Raw genomic sequence first — 15,502 nt, forward strand, 5'->3', positions numbered from 1 at the left:
TATTTGCCATTTTCTTCTTTAGCTCATTTTACAGATGAGGAAATTGAGGCAAACGAGGTTAAGTGACTTGCCCAGGGTTTCACAGCTAGTGTCTGAGGCCTAAGTGGAACACAGGAAGATGAATCTTGACTCCAATCCCAGCTCTCCTTCCACTGTGCCATCTAGCTGCCCTTATCTCTATTTACACAGTAATTATTGGGTGTGTTTTTTGTTATCAATTCATGTAAATCTTTCCATGCTTTCCTATATTCATCGTTTCAACTCTTAATGTAAAGTCTTTGTCCAGTGAACCCTAAACGTATTAGTTCACTACTGGAAGAACTGAATTACATCCACATTAATATTGTTCCCATGAATGAAATAAGAAGGCATAAAATAATTATAGTTAAATGTACCGAAGGCTCACAAATTCTCTTTGGGGAGATAAATCACAGCATTCATAAGGCTGGTTTCTACCAATTTCCAAAAGTAACATAAGCAATATTACCTCATGGGACACTTGGTTGTCTTACGTTGCAGATATTCATGGAGTCCAGGCAAACAGACCACAATAAATATAATTGTTTACAGATAACGTGCTAATATTTGCTCAAGAGGATGACAGATAGAAAAATTTCAGGAAGAAATTTACAAGGTCATCCAGACCGTACTCCTTGGAAAAGCTCGCCGTCAGAAAATCCATCATCCCTGAGATTTCATCAGTTTAGGTTCTTACACCTCACTGGTGTCCTCAGCCTCTGCCCCTCTGATTGGATAATTAGAGGATGGAGCAAAAACTTCCTCAACCTCCGTTTAATGAGGGCCCACAGCCTAGTCACTCCTCACCGGCTGTAGTCGCTGTATTCTTCTTGGCCGTCATCATGGCCTGTACTAGCTGCCTTCTCCTCCCTGCCTTGCCCTTCCTTTTCAGCTTTCTTTTGTATGTTGTCTTCCTCCATTCGATTATGAACTCCTTGAGGGGAGTGGATTTCTTTTCTCCTTTGTCTGCACTCTGCAGAGTGATGAGCACTTAAAAGAGCTTAATAAATGTTTATTGAATCGAACTGAAAAGCTGTGGCGATATACATTGATGCTTGGTCATTTCAATGTGAAATATGTAGGATTAAAAAACTGTATAAGGTTCATGATCAAAAAATAAGAGATCCAGTGTTTGTTTAATCTTTAAAAACCTCACCTATGCATCTGTAGCCAGTAGGGTGTTCCATATTGGGTGCAGACTGCATCATGTGAAATGCCAGGCTGGACGAATCAAAAACTGCATTCAAGGTTATCAGGAGAAATGTCAACAATCTCAGATATGCATGAAAGAATAGAGTGTAAAAGCTGGTTTGAAGCTTAACATCAAAAAACTGTACATCTTGGCAACTGATCACTTCCTGGCAAGTAGAAAAAAAAACAGTGTCAGAGTTTATCTTCTTGGGCTCAAAGATCACTGCAGACAGCACTGCAGCCTTGAGAGTCGGAGATGCTTGCTCCTTGACAGAAAAGCTAAGACAAATCTGCACAGCATACTAAAAAGCAGAGACATCACCTTACTGACAAAGGTCCATATAGGCAAAGCTATGGTTTTTCCAATAGTGGTGTATGGCTGTGAGAGTTAGACTATTGAGGAAATCCGAGTGCTGCAGAATCAAAGATTCAAGTAGAGATATTGGAGAAGACTTTTGAGAGAGTACCTTGGACAACAAGGAGATCAAATCAGTCAATACTTAAAGAAATTAATTCAGACTAGAATGTCAACTTGTTGAAGCTTTAATACTTTGGCCACATAATGAGAAGATAGCATTCATTCTCTACCACTCAGCCCAGCATCATCCATGTGTGGAACCATCGGTTATAGGAAATGGAGAAATTTTGAATGCCATGGATAAGTTCACTTACCTTGGTACTATGCTTTCCAGGAATGTGCATGTAGGTGATGAGATTGATGCATGCATTGCTAGATCTAGCTCACTGTTTGGGAAGTGTAGGAGAGAAGAGGTATTAGGCTGCCTACCAAACTGAAGGCCTATGGAACCATTGTGCTGACCTCGTTGTTGTATACCTGTGAAACCTGTGATCAGCCACAGTTGGACACACTGTACCTCAACCCTAACATAGTGATGTCATTTTGGTCTTATTCGAGAAGGAAGGACAACAACCAACCAACCAAGGCAGCAGCAACGAAAAGCTAATGCAGTATGGAACTGGAGCAGTTCACTGAATGGGGTTATTGTTCAGAGTATACATGGTGTATTGGGTTCAGTTCTAGGTGTCAGGTTTTAAGGAAGAAGATTGATTAGCTAGAGGAAATCCAGGAGACAACCAGGATGGTGAGGGGATTAATTACAGAGAGCACTACATAAGGATCTTAAGATATTTGCATGGATTAAACGATTTAGGGAAGGGATATGAAGGTAGCCTTCAAGTATTTAAAGGACTGTAGGGTAGGAAAAGGATTGTACTTGTTCTACTTAATTCGGAAGGCCTGATTCCAAGTTAAAAATTAATAATTAGTACTATGGGAAAGTAGAGTGAGCTAACTGAGGAAGTAACATATTCCTTTTCATTGGAAGTCTTTGATGACAGGCAGGATGGCTATTTGTCAGGGATATTGGAGAAGGGTACTTGTTCAAGTATGGATTGCATGAGAAAACCTCTGAAGACTCTTACACTTCTAAGGTCTCATGGTTTATTTGATATGACCTTTCTCAGATAAGTAGAATGAGAAATTTACCAGTCTCAACGATGTTTGACTGTTTTTTGAGGCAATATTACTTCTAATTTTCCTCTTCTGTGTTTTGCAAATCAGCTTATAATGAAAACCAGTTGTTGCAGAACTGCATTCCTCTGGCTTAGCCAAGGAATTTTTATTACTTGTGTATACAAGAGAAGAAGTAGACCATGGACATGCAAGCAGGTCTCAGCCATGTTTTTCAACTAAGTGGAATATGGCTGACCAATTTATAGTCTATCAAATGGAATGAGGAGAGAAAGAATAAATTAGGAGTGGTATAGAATTGAAAGATGAATGGGGGCAGGGCGCAATACAGTATAGGGAGAGGGAAGTATGTCGTTAGATCAGTCAAGGTAGGGTTAGTAAGACATGGTGACTGAGTTGTGATTGGAACATTTTAGGAAAAAGCATTTCAAATAATGCAGGTACCTTCCATTGTCCTACCTAAGGATAGTATTCTTTCCCATGGGAACACATTTTTTCATAGGTTTTATTTCAATGCTAAAATTCTGTAGGAGGACAACAAATTTGGACATACCCAGGGTCCTGATTCTATTCATTGCTACCCTTCACTCTATGGCTCTCCACATTGATAAAAAAAAAATATTTGTTGGACAAAGTTATTTCTGCAATATTTTGGGCTCCTGTGATGACTGTTATATATTTTAAACTTCTCTAAGAAATGTTTATGGTGTCAACATCTTTACTGCTGTCCATTTTCTATTTTTCGGAGTCAACACTTTATTCAAATAGGTCAGAGTGTAGCTGTTATAATCACAGACAGCATCTTGGTTTTTGCTGTTTCTTCTAATTTGACAGTGACTTTTGACATTTGCTCTATCCAATTGATGATCTAACTGTACAAAAATCTGATTTTACTGTTAAAGACATCATTTTCTGACAAGATACTTCCCAATCACTTTTTGTAATAGTGTTGGCCATATAGAATATATTCTAATACTTACTGAAAAAAATTATGACATACATAGATATTGTTGTTGTTTAGTCATTCAAGTTGTGTCCAACTATTTGTGACCCCATGTACCATGGGGCACACTAGGCCCTTCTGACCTCCACTATCTTTTGAATTTTGTCCAAGCACACGTCCTTTGTGTGCATGACACAGTCTATCTGTCTCATCCTCTACCATCCCCTTTTCTTTTTGTCTTCAATCTTTCCCAACATCAGGGTTTTTTCCTATAAGTCCTGTCTTCTCATTATGCAGGCGAAATATTTAAGTTTCAGCATCAGCATTTGACTTTCTAACGAATAGCCTAAATTAATTTCTTTAAGTACTGACTGATTTGATCTTGTTGTGTAAGGGCCTCTCTCAAAAGTCTTCTCCAGTATTATAATTCAAAAGCTTCGATTCTGCAGTGCTCAGCTTTCCTTATAGTCCAGCTCTCACAGCCATACATTGCTACTGGAAAAGCCATGGCTTTGACTATATGGACCTGTGTCCGTATATCTAATATCATCCAAGATATCTTTGCTTTCTTGGTGTTAATTGTTAGACCAAAATTAGTACAAATGCCTTATTGCTCTCTTGACTCGTTGATTTTATAATCTACTGAAACCCCCAGATCATCTGGCCTCATGGAGTTCATACTTGTGATTGGTTTATGTGGTATAGGACTTTATCCTTGAGGGAGTTTGGAACTGGGAAGATGGAGCTGGACTTGAAGTCCAGAAGATTATGTGATGTATTCCTGCCACTGACACCTACTTTAATAAGTTACCATGGACCATTCACTTTACCCTCTGAGAAATAGTTTCTCCATCTGTAAAACAGGAATTATGATGCCTTTGACTTCTACCTTATGGGTTGTTAGGAGGCTTAAATGTAGGGAATGCACCTGGCAAACCTTATAGTTTTATATAAATGCCAGATAACGTTATTGTTATTTCCTGTTTTATATTATTAATTTTGGTTGATTGTTCTAACCTAGCAGTTTTCAAAGTATGGTCTTTGCATTCTTCAAGGTTCCCAAGACCCTTTCAGGGGGTGCATGAGATCAAAACTATTTTCATAATAGCACTAAGAAAGACACTTTATTTGTGGCAAATATTAATAGCCATAATTCACATAAACAAAACCTTTCTGGAGAGCGTCAGATATTTTTAAGAGTGTAAATGCGTACCGAGATTTAAAAAAAAATTTGAGAACCCCTGTTTGAGCCTATAAAGATCTTTTTGGATTCTGACTCAGTTATTCAGTGTATGAGCTATCCCTCACAACTTTATGTTATCTACAAATTTGCCAAGCATGACATTTATGCCTTTATCCAAGTTACTGATAAAAGTGTCGAATAGAACGACACTCAGGACAAGGGTTTGGGGATAAGAACTGTCCAGTAGATGAAGAAAGAGAGGTTGTGCTGTACATAAACACATCACTTCCATGTACTAAGTTCGTGTTTAATAGTAGTATACCAGTCCCTGACGTAGCTAAGAAATGCAGTTGCCTGCCCAAATAGAATCTACCATCAAACTCCAGGCTTTGATCCAGCATCCAAGCAAGATCGTATTATAGTCTTAATATCTGCAGTCAGTTCTAGAAAAAGGGGTTCTGCCTAGGATAAGGGCAGAAAAATATATTGAGTCTTACTTCTTTGTATATTTATACACCCAAACTAGGGCTAAATATTCTTCTGAATGTTTATCATTTCCCCCTTAGTTTATTTCCCACAATTATTGAGATTTTAAGGGTCCAGAAGAGAGTTACGAACTCCTTTCAGATAACCATGTAGGAGAAAAGATAAATTCTTATGTCCCTATTTCGTAATTAAAGATATGTAAAGAAGAACCCCAGTAAAGAATAATGCTGGTGTCAGTGAGAAACCAGTAGGGGAAGTCAGTGAGCCAAGACCTGAGGCATGTTGTTGAAAGAGAAGTTAGTATCATCAGATATAGAACCCTAATGATTAAGTGCTATATGACTTAAGTGGTGTAAGTAGAGCCCTAATTAAGTTAGGTGACCAAAACTTTGCCCCAGTGTACTGAGATGGGCTGGGGGTAATGTATTTCCTCCTCACAGCTGTCTTGTATCATACTGTCCTAACACCATGTGGTCCAGTGTCTTGTGGTCCACCTCTGCACTATTAACATCTACATACTGCCAGAATTGACCTTCTTGAACCAATATCCCCACTTGTGCCTCCTTTTAGGTGTTTGAGGCTTAAGCACAGTTATCAACTTTGCTTTGGTGTTGCGGCCAGATTCCTTTCCTAGGTGATACTCATAATAATTCTCCTATATACAAAAAAGAAGCCTGGAGTCTGCGTCTCCCCTTCCACCCTCCACCACTGTCCCATGTTGAGCTTTGTGTCCTCAGGTCTGCTGGCCCCGCTCTCTCCCAAATAAATTTGCACTGAGTGCAAGAATTCTTGGTTAAAGCTCTGCCTACTTAACAGTAAATGACAAAGGCATTCTAGAGAGAATGAGATGACTGGATAGCCGTGGTTGGAGATGTTGGGACATCTGGGGAAATTGCCTGTCCTGTATCATTGTGAGTTGGTAGAATAACTAGTGGATTAAACTTCTTGACTCTATCCGTTGTTCTTTTCATCTAACTGTGATTTTTCTCATGTGAAACTGTTAGTAGTATTCTTTAGGGAGATGAAAAGTTTTGAAAATATTTGACCAGCAATCACATCTTAAATGACTGTGCATCTCTGATTTCTTCTTGTTTATTACCAGGACATTGTGTGTTACTGGTATTTTCCAGATTTAACATTTTTTTTCTTCCACTTCTGATATACTCCATGTAATTTCGCTTATTTATTTCCTCGTATATTACAGGGTCTCTCTTTACACCACCCTTGTTCTCCAGTTCAAAAACTTTTGTGGCCCACTCAAAACCATGCTTTCAGAATTCCCCACTGATGTTTCTTTTATCAAATCAACCAGAAGATTCAGTAATGTAAAGGAAAAGGCATTTAGTGGAACTAGATAGGAATAGAAATGACAAGTCTTCTTTTCTGCTCCGCCCCTCCTCCCTGCCTCCACATACACACATAGTAGGTGTAGTTTTCCACAGATATCCATGCCATGGCTGTGAGAGGAAAGCCACATAGTGAGAAGACATGTGGAAGAGACCACACACACACACACACACATACACACATGTGCGTGCGCGCAGAGAGGAAGTTAACATGTCCTAACCACTGTGCTAAGCACATTTTACAAATATTTTCTCATTTGAACCTCACGACAATCCTGGGAGGTAGGTACTGTTGTTACTCCCATTATCAGTTCAGGAACTGTGTCACAGAGCAACTGTCTGAGGCCTGATTTGAACTCAGGCCTTTCTGACCTCAGACCCAGTACGCTATCCATGGTACCATGGCTGTTATTTTTGTTTCATCATCCCAGGATCTCTTTCAGCCCAGGCTATATCATTGAAAGAAGCTCTTCTATATTAAGTTTATATTTTGAAAGCCCTTGATCTTAAGCTGCTATTCCCTGAGTTGGATCTGATTTTTTTACTTAGGATGAAAATTCATTTGACCTCCTTTCCATCACTAATCGTGGGCCGTTTAAATCATATCCCTGTCAAACTAGTTTAGCCCATTTGCCAAGACAAGTTTACCAGGATGTGGCTGCTGCACACGCTACAGCTTCTCAGAGCCATAGGTGAGAGTTGGGTTGCAGGTGAACACAAAACGTGTATGAGCAGCCCTGGAAAGGTCTTGGCCGGCCCTCACAGCAGAGGTGCTGGTCCTCCTGAACATGCCGTACACCCCAAACTTAGATGAGTTGGGGGATGTCTACACCAAGCACGTGAAGACTTCTCACAGCAGAATGGGCAGATGAGACCAGTTTGTTCCAGTGGCCATGAAGGCGGCTAAAGCAGGCACTTAGACTTAGTATTTTGAGCTTGCTTAGACTCTGAAGACACCAAGGTTGTCCACTGCACCCTGGGCCGGGCCATTGCCAGTCATTTTACCGTTATCTTGTCACTAAACTTATATGTCCCTGGAAGAGAGAGTAAGGCTAATGATTTTGTATACCTTTTTCTCACTTAAATACAGTTCACAAGCAAACCAAAACATCTCCTTGTGGTCTTATTGGTCTTTGAAAACAATGACAAACTACATCACTACCACCAACACAGCTACTTCTCTTTCCCCTATTTTTCTCTTAAAATTCAATGGGGCTAGATGCTGCTGGTAACCTTCCCCAGCCTCAACCCCCAATTTTTCTGCCAGTAACAAAGTTTTTGCCTTCCTTGTACTGGTTCAGAATTTTCTGCCTTAAGATAATTAATTGCATTTCGAGTACTGAACTGTCATCCATGGTCTTTTTCTTTTTACTCTATAACAGAGATTCTTAAGCTGGGCTCCAGTTTCCAAATTTTGTGAATAAAGTTCTTTCAGGGGGAATCATTAACTTAGTTGGGGAAAAAAAAATTACATCTCAATTTCAGTATAATTGGTTTTCTTTGTAATCCTCTGTATTTTATGTGTTATTCTGAGAAGCTATCCATTAGGTTTCACAAGACTTTTAAATGGGTTCATGGCAGGAAAAAAAAAAGGAACCTTTCTCAATAAGGAAGGCTAGGTTTGGAGTCAAGAAAATTGGTATTTGAGCTCACTGGGTAGTCAAATGGGAAATTCTGCAGGAAGACCCTCCAGCAACCATGGGAGCCCCCACCAACCTAGAAATCTTTCAGATATGAGGCCAAGGGGCCAGCTAGAACCCAGAGTCAAGCCCTAAGCACCACTTAAGTCTATATGACTAGCCTCCAAAGCTGTTTGTCAAGGTACTATCCTTCCAGGATCCCAAATACTGGTAAATACAGCCCTCAAAATTGCATCCATTCCTTTAGTCATCTCAGACTTGGAAACATGGTCATACTCAGTGAGGCCCAGTGAGTCTATTCTGCATGACCTGAACTGTCATAACCAATTAGCTTAACATTCTATCCAGGTGCAATGTGGGGACCATCCTGACCTATGTGCCTGCCCACTTATCATGGCCACCCTCATGTGCCTGGGGGAATCTAGCAAGCACACCACACTGCTCACCAGGCTATGTGAAGCCCCTGTGTCAATCTCTTGCAATTTCCTGAACTTGTCTTAAAACAATGTCCTAAAAAGTTCAGATTCCCCCCCTCCCCCCAGTCTTGCTGGCTATAGGTGCTCCCTATCAAAGAGCAATATCCACATGGCAATAGCTGAAGCAGTCACATAGAATTTTACCCAGTGCTGGCCATGCTATAACCAACTAAAATTTGATGAGGAAAATTTACTCCCACCACTGTCTCCCACACACCTAACCTCACTCAAGTTTTACTGGCAGATGAGGAAAAGACACCTTTCAGTTTTCAGATGCCATTGCCCAACTGTGCAGCGCTCTGTGGCATTCCTGACCACGCCAGTGGGCGTTGCAGATTGCTTAGGTTCTGCCCCCAAGGATGTCTCTAGATGAAGATATGTGCCCCTGAAAGTTAAACTTGGACTGAGTCAGTAGCCTTCAACACTGTAGTGGCCACCCGGATAAATCAAACCCAACTGGTAGTGCTAGAAGTAATATGGTGGGCATGTGCACCACCAGTTCCCTAGTACCTTATCTATACCCGTACACCAAAAACTTTCTTAATTTGACACACACCCTGGTTACCACGGGGCTGGGCCTCACATTCTCCCAAGATGCCCCAACACCACCCATCAAAACCCCTAGACATCCTGCATCATGGCTAGCATGGAGTGGGACCTGTCCTTAAAGACCTGTGGGCCCTTATTGGACTTTTACATTGGGGAATTATAGAGGAAGAAGTCCATAGGAAGCTGAGGGATACACAGATGGCTATTGAGAACAACTAAAAGCCCAAATTGAGGACATTGCCAAAGGATTTGACAAATCAGCTGAAGGACAGTGTACTTTGGGGCTGTGGTCATGGACCACTGACTGGCTTTGGACTTCCTGTTAGCCAACCAGGGAGGCGTTCATGATTTTCTACAGTCCTCCTTTTGCATGTGGATTGACCCCTCGAGAGAAATAGTCCTCATTATATTCTATCCGAGATACCAAGTAAAGACTGTTGGTGCCATCATCATAGCCACCAGGAACGTCTTGACAGGGTCTATGAGTCTTTTCACTGATCTTTTTCCTAGATTTTTTCAGGCAAAGGGGCAGGGTTCCTGTAGGGATCCTTTGAGGTTATAGTGATTATTGTGCTTTTTTTTTTTTTTTTTTTTTTTGGTTTAGATTAATCCATACGCATGGTGGTATGTGATGGTTGTCAGGGAACTGGGGGTGGATTGTGTTAAAATCGTATCTTGTTCTGGGCCCCCTGACCACACACCACTTCCTCCAGGCAGTCTAGTCAATGTGTTTGTAAGTGATCAGTATAAAGGGAGAATAGTGGAAAGCAAGATTGCAGAGGGGAACCTGGAAGTCACTCACAAGCTGTCCCAAAGTTCCAAGGGATGTAAGTTACAGGTTCTATTATTATATATTATTAGGAAAGCACATCCTAGTAATACTTGCTGAATCCAGGGAAAGCCTTTATGCCTTGCTGCTGTGGGTTTTTGGTCCTATGATATGTAAATCTGAGACAGGGTCCAGACCAGCAGAACACGAAATGGAGCTGATAACTCTGAGATGGTGTGGACTTGGAAGTTTTACTGATGACTTTGAGAGGCCATGGATATGTCCCTGAACTAACTACAGGATGGCATAGATAAGACTTAGTCTGTCTTCCACCAAAACTCTAGAAAAATGGGCCCCCAAACTCCTGCCCCTTAAGCATTCCTCCCATCTCCTAGGGGTTCATGCCACACAGTAATCCAGGGTCACATGAGTAATACTCTCTGCCTCTCCTCTTCCTCATGCTACCAGCCTTCTTTCGCTGTCCACACCTGTCAGGCCATCTGCCTCTGTACCTTTTCACTCCTTGTCTCTGCCCTACACCTTCTATGTCCTTATTAAAGTGTGATTGTAACCTGACTGCTTGTCACCATCGTGGTCTTTCCTGGAAGGTACCCAAAGAGCCAGGAGCACCTGTTGTCATTTCATATTCTATAAATTGATCAGTTCAGGGTTCATCTCCTTCTCAGACCCATACCACCCTTGACAGGCATAGAATCCAGTGAGATATGTCAAGCACCTTGTGAGTCTTCAAGCACTGTAGAAATGTGAGCCATTCTATCAGCAGTGGGACCTTTGTAAGTTCATCAACCGCTTATTGCCCCCAAATAATTATCTGTGACTTTGTGTTCTAGACTAGTAATTGATTTGCATTAGTGGAGGTAGTTTGTGGAGTAGGAGTTCCTTATGCTAGTGAAATCAGATGTCTATACTCTCCTTCCTACCCACCCCCCAAGAAACCTTTGACTTCAACAATAAGCAGAAGATAAGTAGCACAATGTATTTTACTCAATAAACATTGAATGAGCACTCACTAAGTACTTTGTTATTTAATTCTGATTTTAGTGATTATTTAATGAACAATTTCATATTCAAACATTCCTTTTTTTTTTTTGACTGAACTGGTTAACTCATAGTCTCCCACACCAAGTATATAAAGGGGGCCAGGGGCCAGTGTGTTCTGGCCCCAGACTCAGTATCTTTCCTTCATTCTTTGGCAGTATTATCTTCCTCTTCCTGATATGGCTCCCCTGTTTCCAGACTCTTGCCTTGACCAGGAGGTTGTATCTTCCTCTCCTACTTTAATCCTAGTACCCAGGGAGCGAGTAAAGGGGGGAGGGCATTTCTGTAGCACCTACTACATACCAGACAGTGTGTTGAGGACTTTACTATTATTTCATCCTCACAATTGCCTTATGAGGTAGGTTTAATTATTATCCCCATTTTGTACTTGAGGAAAATGAGGCAAACAGGTTAAGTGACTTGTCCAGGGTTGCACAGCTAGTAAATGTTTGAGGCAGGATTTAAACTCAGGCTTCATGATCCCAGGCCCAGCACTCTGTACACTAGGTCACTTAGCTTCCCGCCCCTTGGCTCACTTCTGACAATTGATAATTGCCTTGTCCTTTGGAGTCTCAGTCCTTTCTCCTATCCTGTAGAGGAGATACTTGTAGTCTCTGCTTTGAAAGTCTGGTCTGTCTTTGTAAGGAGATCTTTAACTGCCTTGCCCCTGGTCCTTAGGATTCCTTCTTTAGTTATTTAAGCAAGATACTACTATCCCAACTGACTTCTGACCCTCAGTAACCTGAGGAGGCATTACTCTGCTGTTGGACCTTTGCCCATCATGCAGTCATGTCTTGTATTTACCAGAGGAGCCAGTGCCCATCCCTTTCCTCTTAACTTTCCTGACCAACTGCCCTCACACTGTGGCCAGCCACATCCTCGTCTGATCTTACTATGATATCAGGAACACATGTGAATCAGGGTGTCCCTGTGTACTATATGAATGACAGAATTTAATTACAAATGTGCTGCATTGCCAAATTATTACATCTTTTTCATGTGTAATGAGATCATCTCTGCAAGTAGGTTGTAAACTTTTTGAGAGCCATGGCCGAGTCTCCCCTTTTTCCTGTTCCTTTTGCTTATCTCTGTACTGCCTAATAAAATACTCTGTATATATTCAGTACTTAATAAATATCATTAAGGAATAACTCCAACTTTAACCTCAAGCTCCTTGTTCAAAGGGAAACTCCATCAGCTTCCATCCCAGTGACAGTCTCTGCATTACCAGCAACAAAGGCAACATGGAGTCAGCTGGAAAGCTGAAGATTTCCATGAGTAAACAAGTTAGACTGGTTATCTGAGTGAAAGCTAATTTTCAGTTCTTCATTTGCTACATGCACCACCTTTTCTTGGAGTGTTCAGTTCAGTTAAACAAACATTTGCTCTTGACCCCTGGTCATGCGCTATACTAGATTCTGGAACCCCAAGACACAAAAGAGCTCAGTCCTCTGGGAGCTTTCATTCCCTGTGGAAGTAGAGATTGGGGTGGTACAAGGAATGCTGAGAAGGTGCAGAGTCTCCATCCCAGCTCTGAGGACAAGCTTTAGACAAGTTCATTCATTAATTATAAATTTGGAGAAGAGGCAGAGGTTCTGCAGCTATGTGGTGCAGTGTATAGAGCTCTGGACTTGGAATTTGGAAGATTCATCTTTATGAGTTCAAATCCAACCTCAGACACTTACTACCGGGTGACCCTGGGCAAGTCACTTAACCCCGTTTGCCTCAGTTCTTCATCCATGAAATGAGTTAAAGCAGCAAGTGGCAAACCACTGCAGTGTCTTTGCCACAAAAATCCCAAATAGGGTCATGAAGAATTGGACATGACCGGAAAATGACCAAACAGCAACAAACTCTAGGGGAAGGCAGCTGTGCTGCCTGCTAATAAGTAAGTAGTCACTAGCTAAAGTGAGTAGATTTTAAGTCCCCTCATTGGACCAAAGACCTTATAATTTTGAATAGATGTTAGTCAATTTTGAATGAATGAAAAGGGTGCATTTTAGGGCATTTATTTATTTATTTGTTTGTTTGTTTGTTTGTTTATTGGTTTTTGTCAGGGCAATTGGGGTTAAGTGACTTGCCCAAGGTCACACAGCTAGTACATGTGTCAGGTATCTGAGGCTGGATTTGAACTTAGGTCCTCCTGACTCCAGGGCCAGTGTTCTACTCACTGCGCCACCTAGTTGCCCCCATTTTAGGGTATTTAAAGAAAATTCAATTTTATTACCTTCTGGCGTAGCCCACAACTGAAACTAAGGAATGATGCTTACCTGGTACAGACTCTTTGGAAATCTTTCTTTAATAAAGAGATCCAAATACTTTATAATTAGCATATATGCTTGATATTTCCCAACAGTCTTGTTCAATGAAAAATGGATTTGCTAAGGAAACGTAACATGCCTAATCTCTACTGTACATCACAATGCTGTGGGCCAAGGTGTAGGAGTGATGCAGTTCTCCTATAGAAGTAAGGGCCTTGAGGGAGCTGCTAGAACGTGTCATCACAGTCATTGTTGACCTTTAGATTAAGCTTGAAAGGTTATTAACTGCTTTTAATACGTTGGATCCCACAGATAATACTTTTACACATTCGGCAACTCAGGCTCAGAGAGTTTGAGAGGTTGATGATCATAGAGGTAGGTAAGGTCCAAATCCAAGTTTCCTGAGGCTAAGTCCAGTATCCATAAGTCTACCCCGTTATATTATCCACTTAATGAATGTCAAATTTAATTGAAATAAAATCAGAGGCCATCTCTTCCTCGTTTTTCATTCATATATATGTGTGTGTGTGTGTGTATGTGTATATATATATATATATATATATATATATATATATATATATAGATATATATATATAGATATATATATATAGATATATATATATATATATATAGATATATATATATATATATAATGTGTTCTAGAGAATCTTGTTATTCCAATGAGTTGCATAAATTAAAAATAGTCATACTCAAGACAGTCAGATATACTAACAAATGATGGGAGTATTGGAGTCGGAGTTAGCAAGATCTGAGTTCAGTTCCTCCCTCAGATACTTAATAACTGTGTGACCCTAAATAAATTATTTAATTTCTTCAGTCTCAAATTTTTCATTAGAGAAATGAGGATTATCATAAGTACCTATCTCACAGGGTTGTTGTGAAGGTCATGGGAAATCCCCTATATGAAACATCTTTCACACCTTAAAATTCTATGTAAATGCTTGGTATCGTTTTAAGATGAGAGATGGTGAATGGAATCATAAGAAGAATACTTAGATTCTGTTTCTGACAGCATGGAAAGCATCTCCAGAAATGTCCTTTGACACCACCCTGCCAACCTTCAGAGAGAAGCTTCGCTATTTTAAGTGTGGAATTTCTTGTGTTTTTGTTTTCAGTGGATGATTCAAAAACCATTCAAAGCAGCAACATTCTTTGGCTGCATTGGCATGGATAAATTTGGTGAGATCCTGAAGAAGAAAGCTGCAGAAGCCCATGTGGACGCCCATTACTATGAACAGAATGAGCAGCCCACAGGAACTTGTGCCGCCTGCATCACCGGTGACAATAGGTCAGACCAGATTTCTTGTGAAAATAGTTAGAGAAATGTTGGTAAGACAGAAATTAGAATTTGGAATTGGAAATCTATGTATCTGACCTTTTAATATTATTGGGTGGATTATTGGGACAGCTAGATGGCCCAGTGGATAGAGCACTGAGCTTGCATTCAGGAAGATTTATTTTCCTGAGTTCAAATCCATCCTCAGACTCTTCCTAGTTGTGTGACCCTGGACAAGTCACTTAACCCTGTTTACCTCAGTTTCCTCATGTGTAAAATGAGCTGGAGAAGGAAATAATGAACCACTCTAGTATCTTTGCCAAGAAAACCCCAAAATGGTGTCATGGAGAGTCAGACATGACTGAAAATGACTGAACAACAAATAATCAGCCAAAAAGCTTTTTTTAAGTACTTACTATGCCTGAGGGGCTCTGAGGTTATAAAAAAAAAAGCCAAAATATTTACTGCTCTCGAGGAACTTGCCCTCTAATGAGAGAGACAGTATACACATAAACAGATATGTACAAGTTCCATGTAGAAAAGATGGAGACATCCTCATTGAGAAGATAGCCGCTGAGGGAAGGGGAACCGGTAAAGGCCTCCTACAAGAGGCTTAAACTGAGTCTTGAAGGAAATGTTTCAAAAGGCAGAGGAGAAAAGGAAGTGAGTGCTTTGTGTATAGCACAGAAAACATTTTAGTGAGCTCTATTTGGTGACAGGTTGAAATTTCTAGTAGTGTCATTTTTAGGGTTCAGAGTACTTTGTTGTACATTCGTACTCTTAGATCAGTTC

General features: G+C 40.6%; 1 protein-coding gene across 2 annotated transcripts in view; it reads left to right on the forward strand.

Annotated features, from left to right (window-relative positions):
• ADK (adenosine kinase) overlaps positions 1-15,502 on the forward strand; it is a 629,414-nt gene that overhangs the window by 325,042 nt on the left and 288,870 nt on the right. For both annotated transcript variants that reach the window (XM_036735188.1, XM_036735189.1), the window contains exon 5: positions 14,550-14,722. In XM_036735188.1, coding sequence (XP_036591083.1) covers positions 14,550-14,722 — 173 coding nt within the window. The remainder of the gene's footprint in view (positions 1-14,549; positions 14,723-15,502) is intronic.

This window comes from Trichosurus vulpecula, chromosome 8, assembly GCF_011100635.1.
Source record: "Trichosurus vulpecula isolate mTriVul1 chromosome 8, mTriVul1.pri, whole genome shotgun sequence".
NCBI classification, from domain to species: Eukaryota; Metazoa; Chordata; class Mammalia; order Diprotodontia; family Phalangeridae; genus Trichosurus; species Trichosurus vulpecula.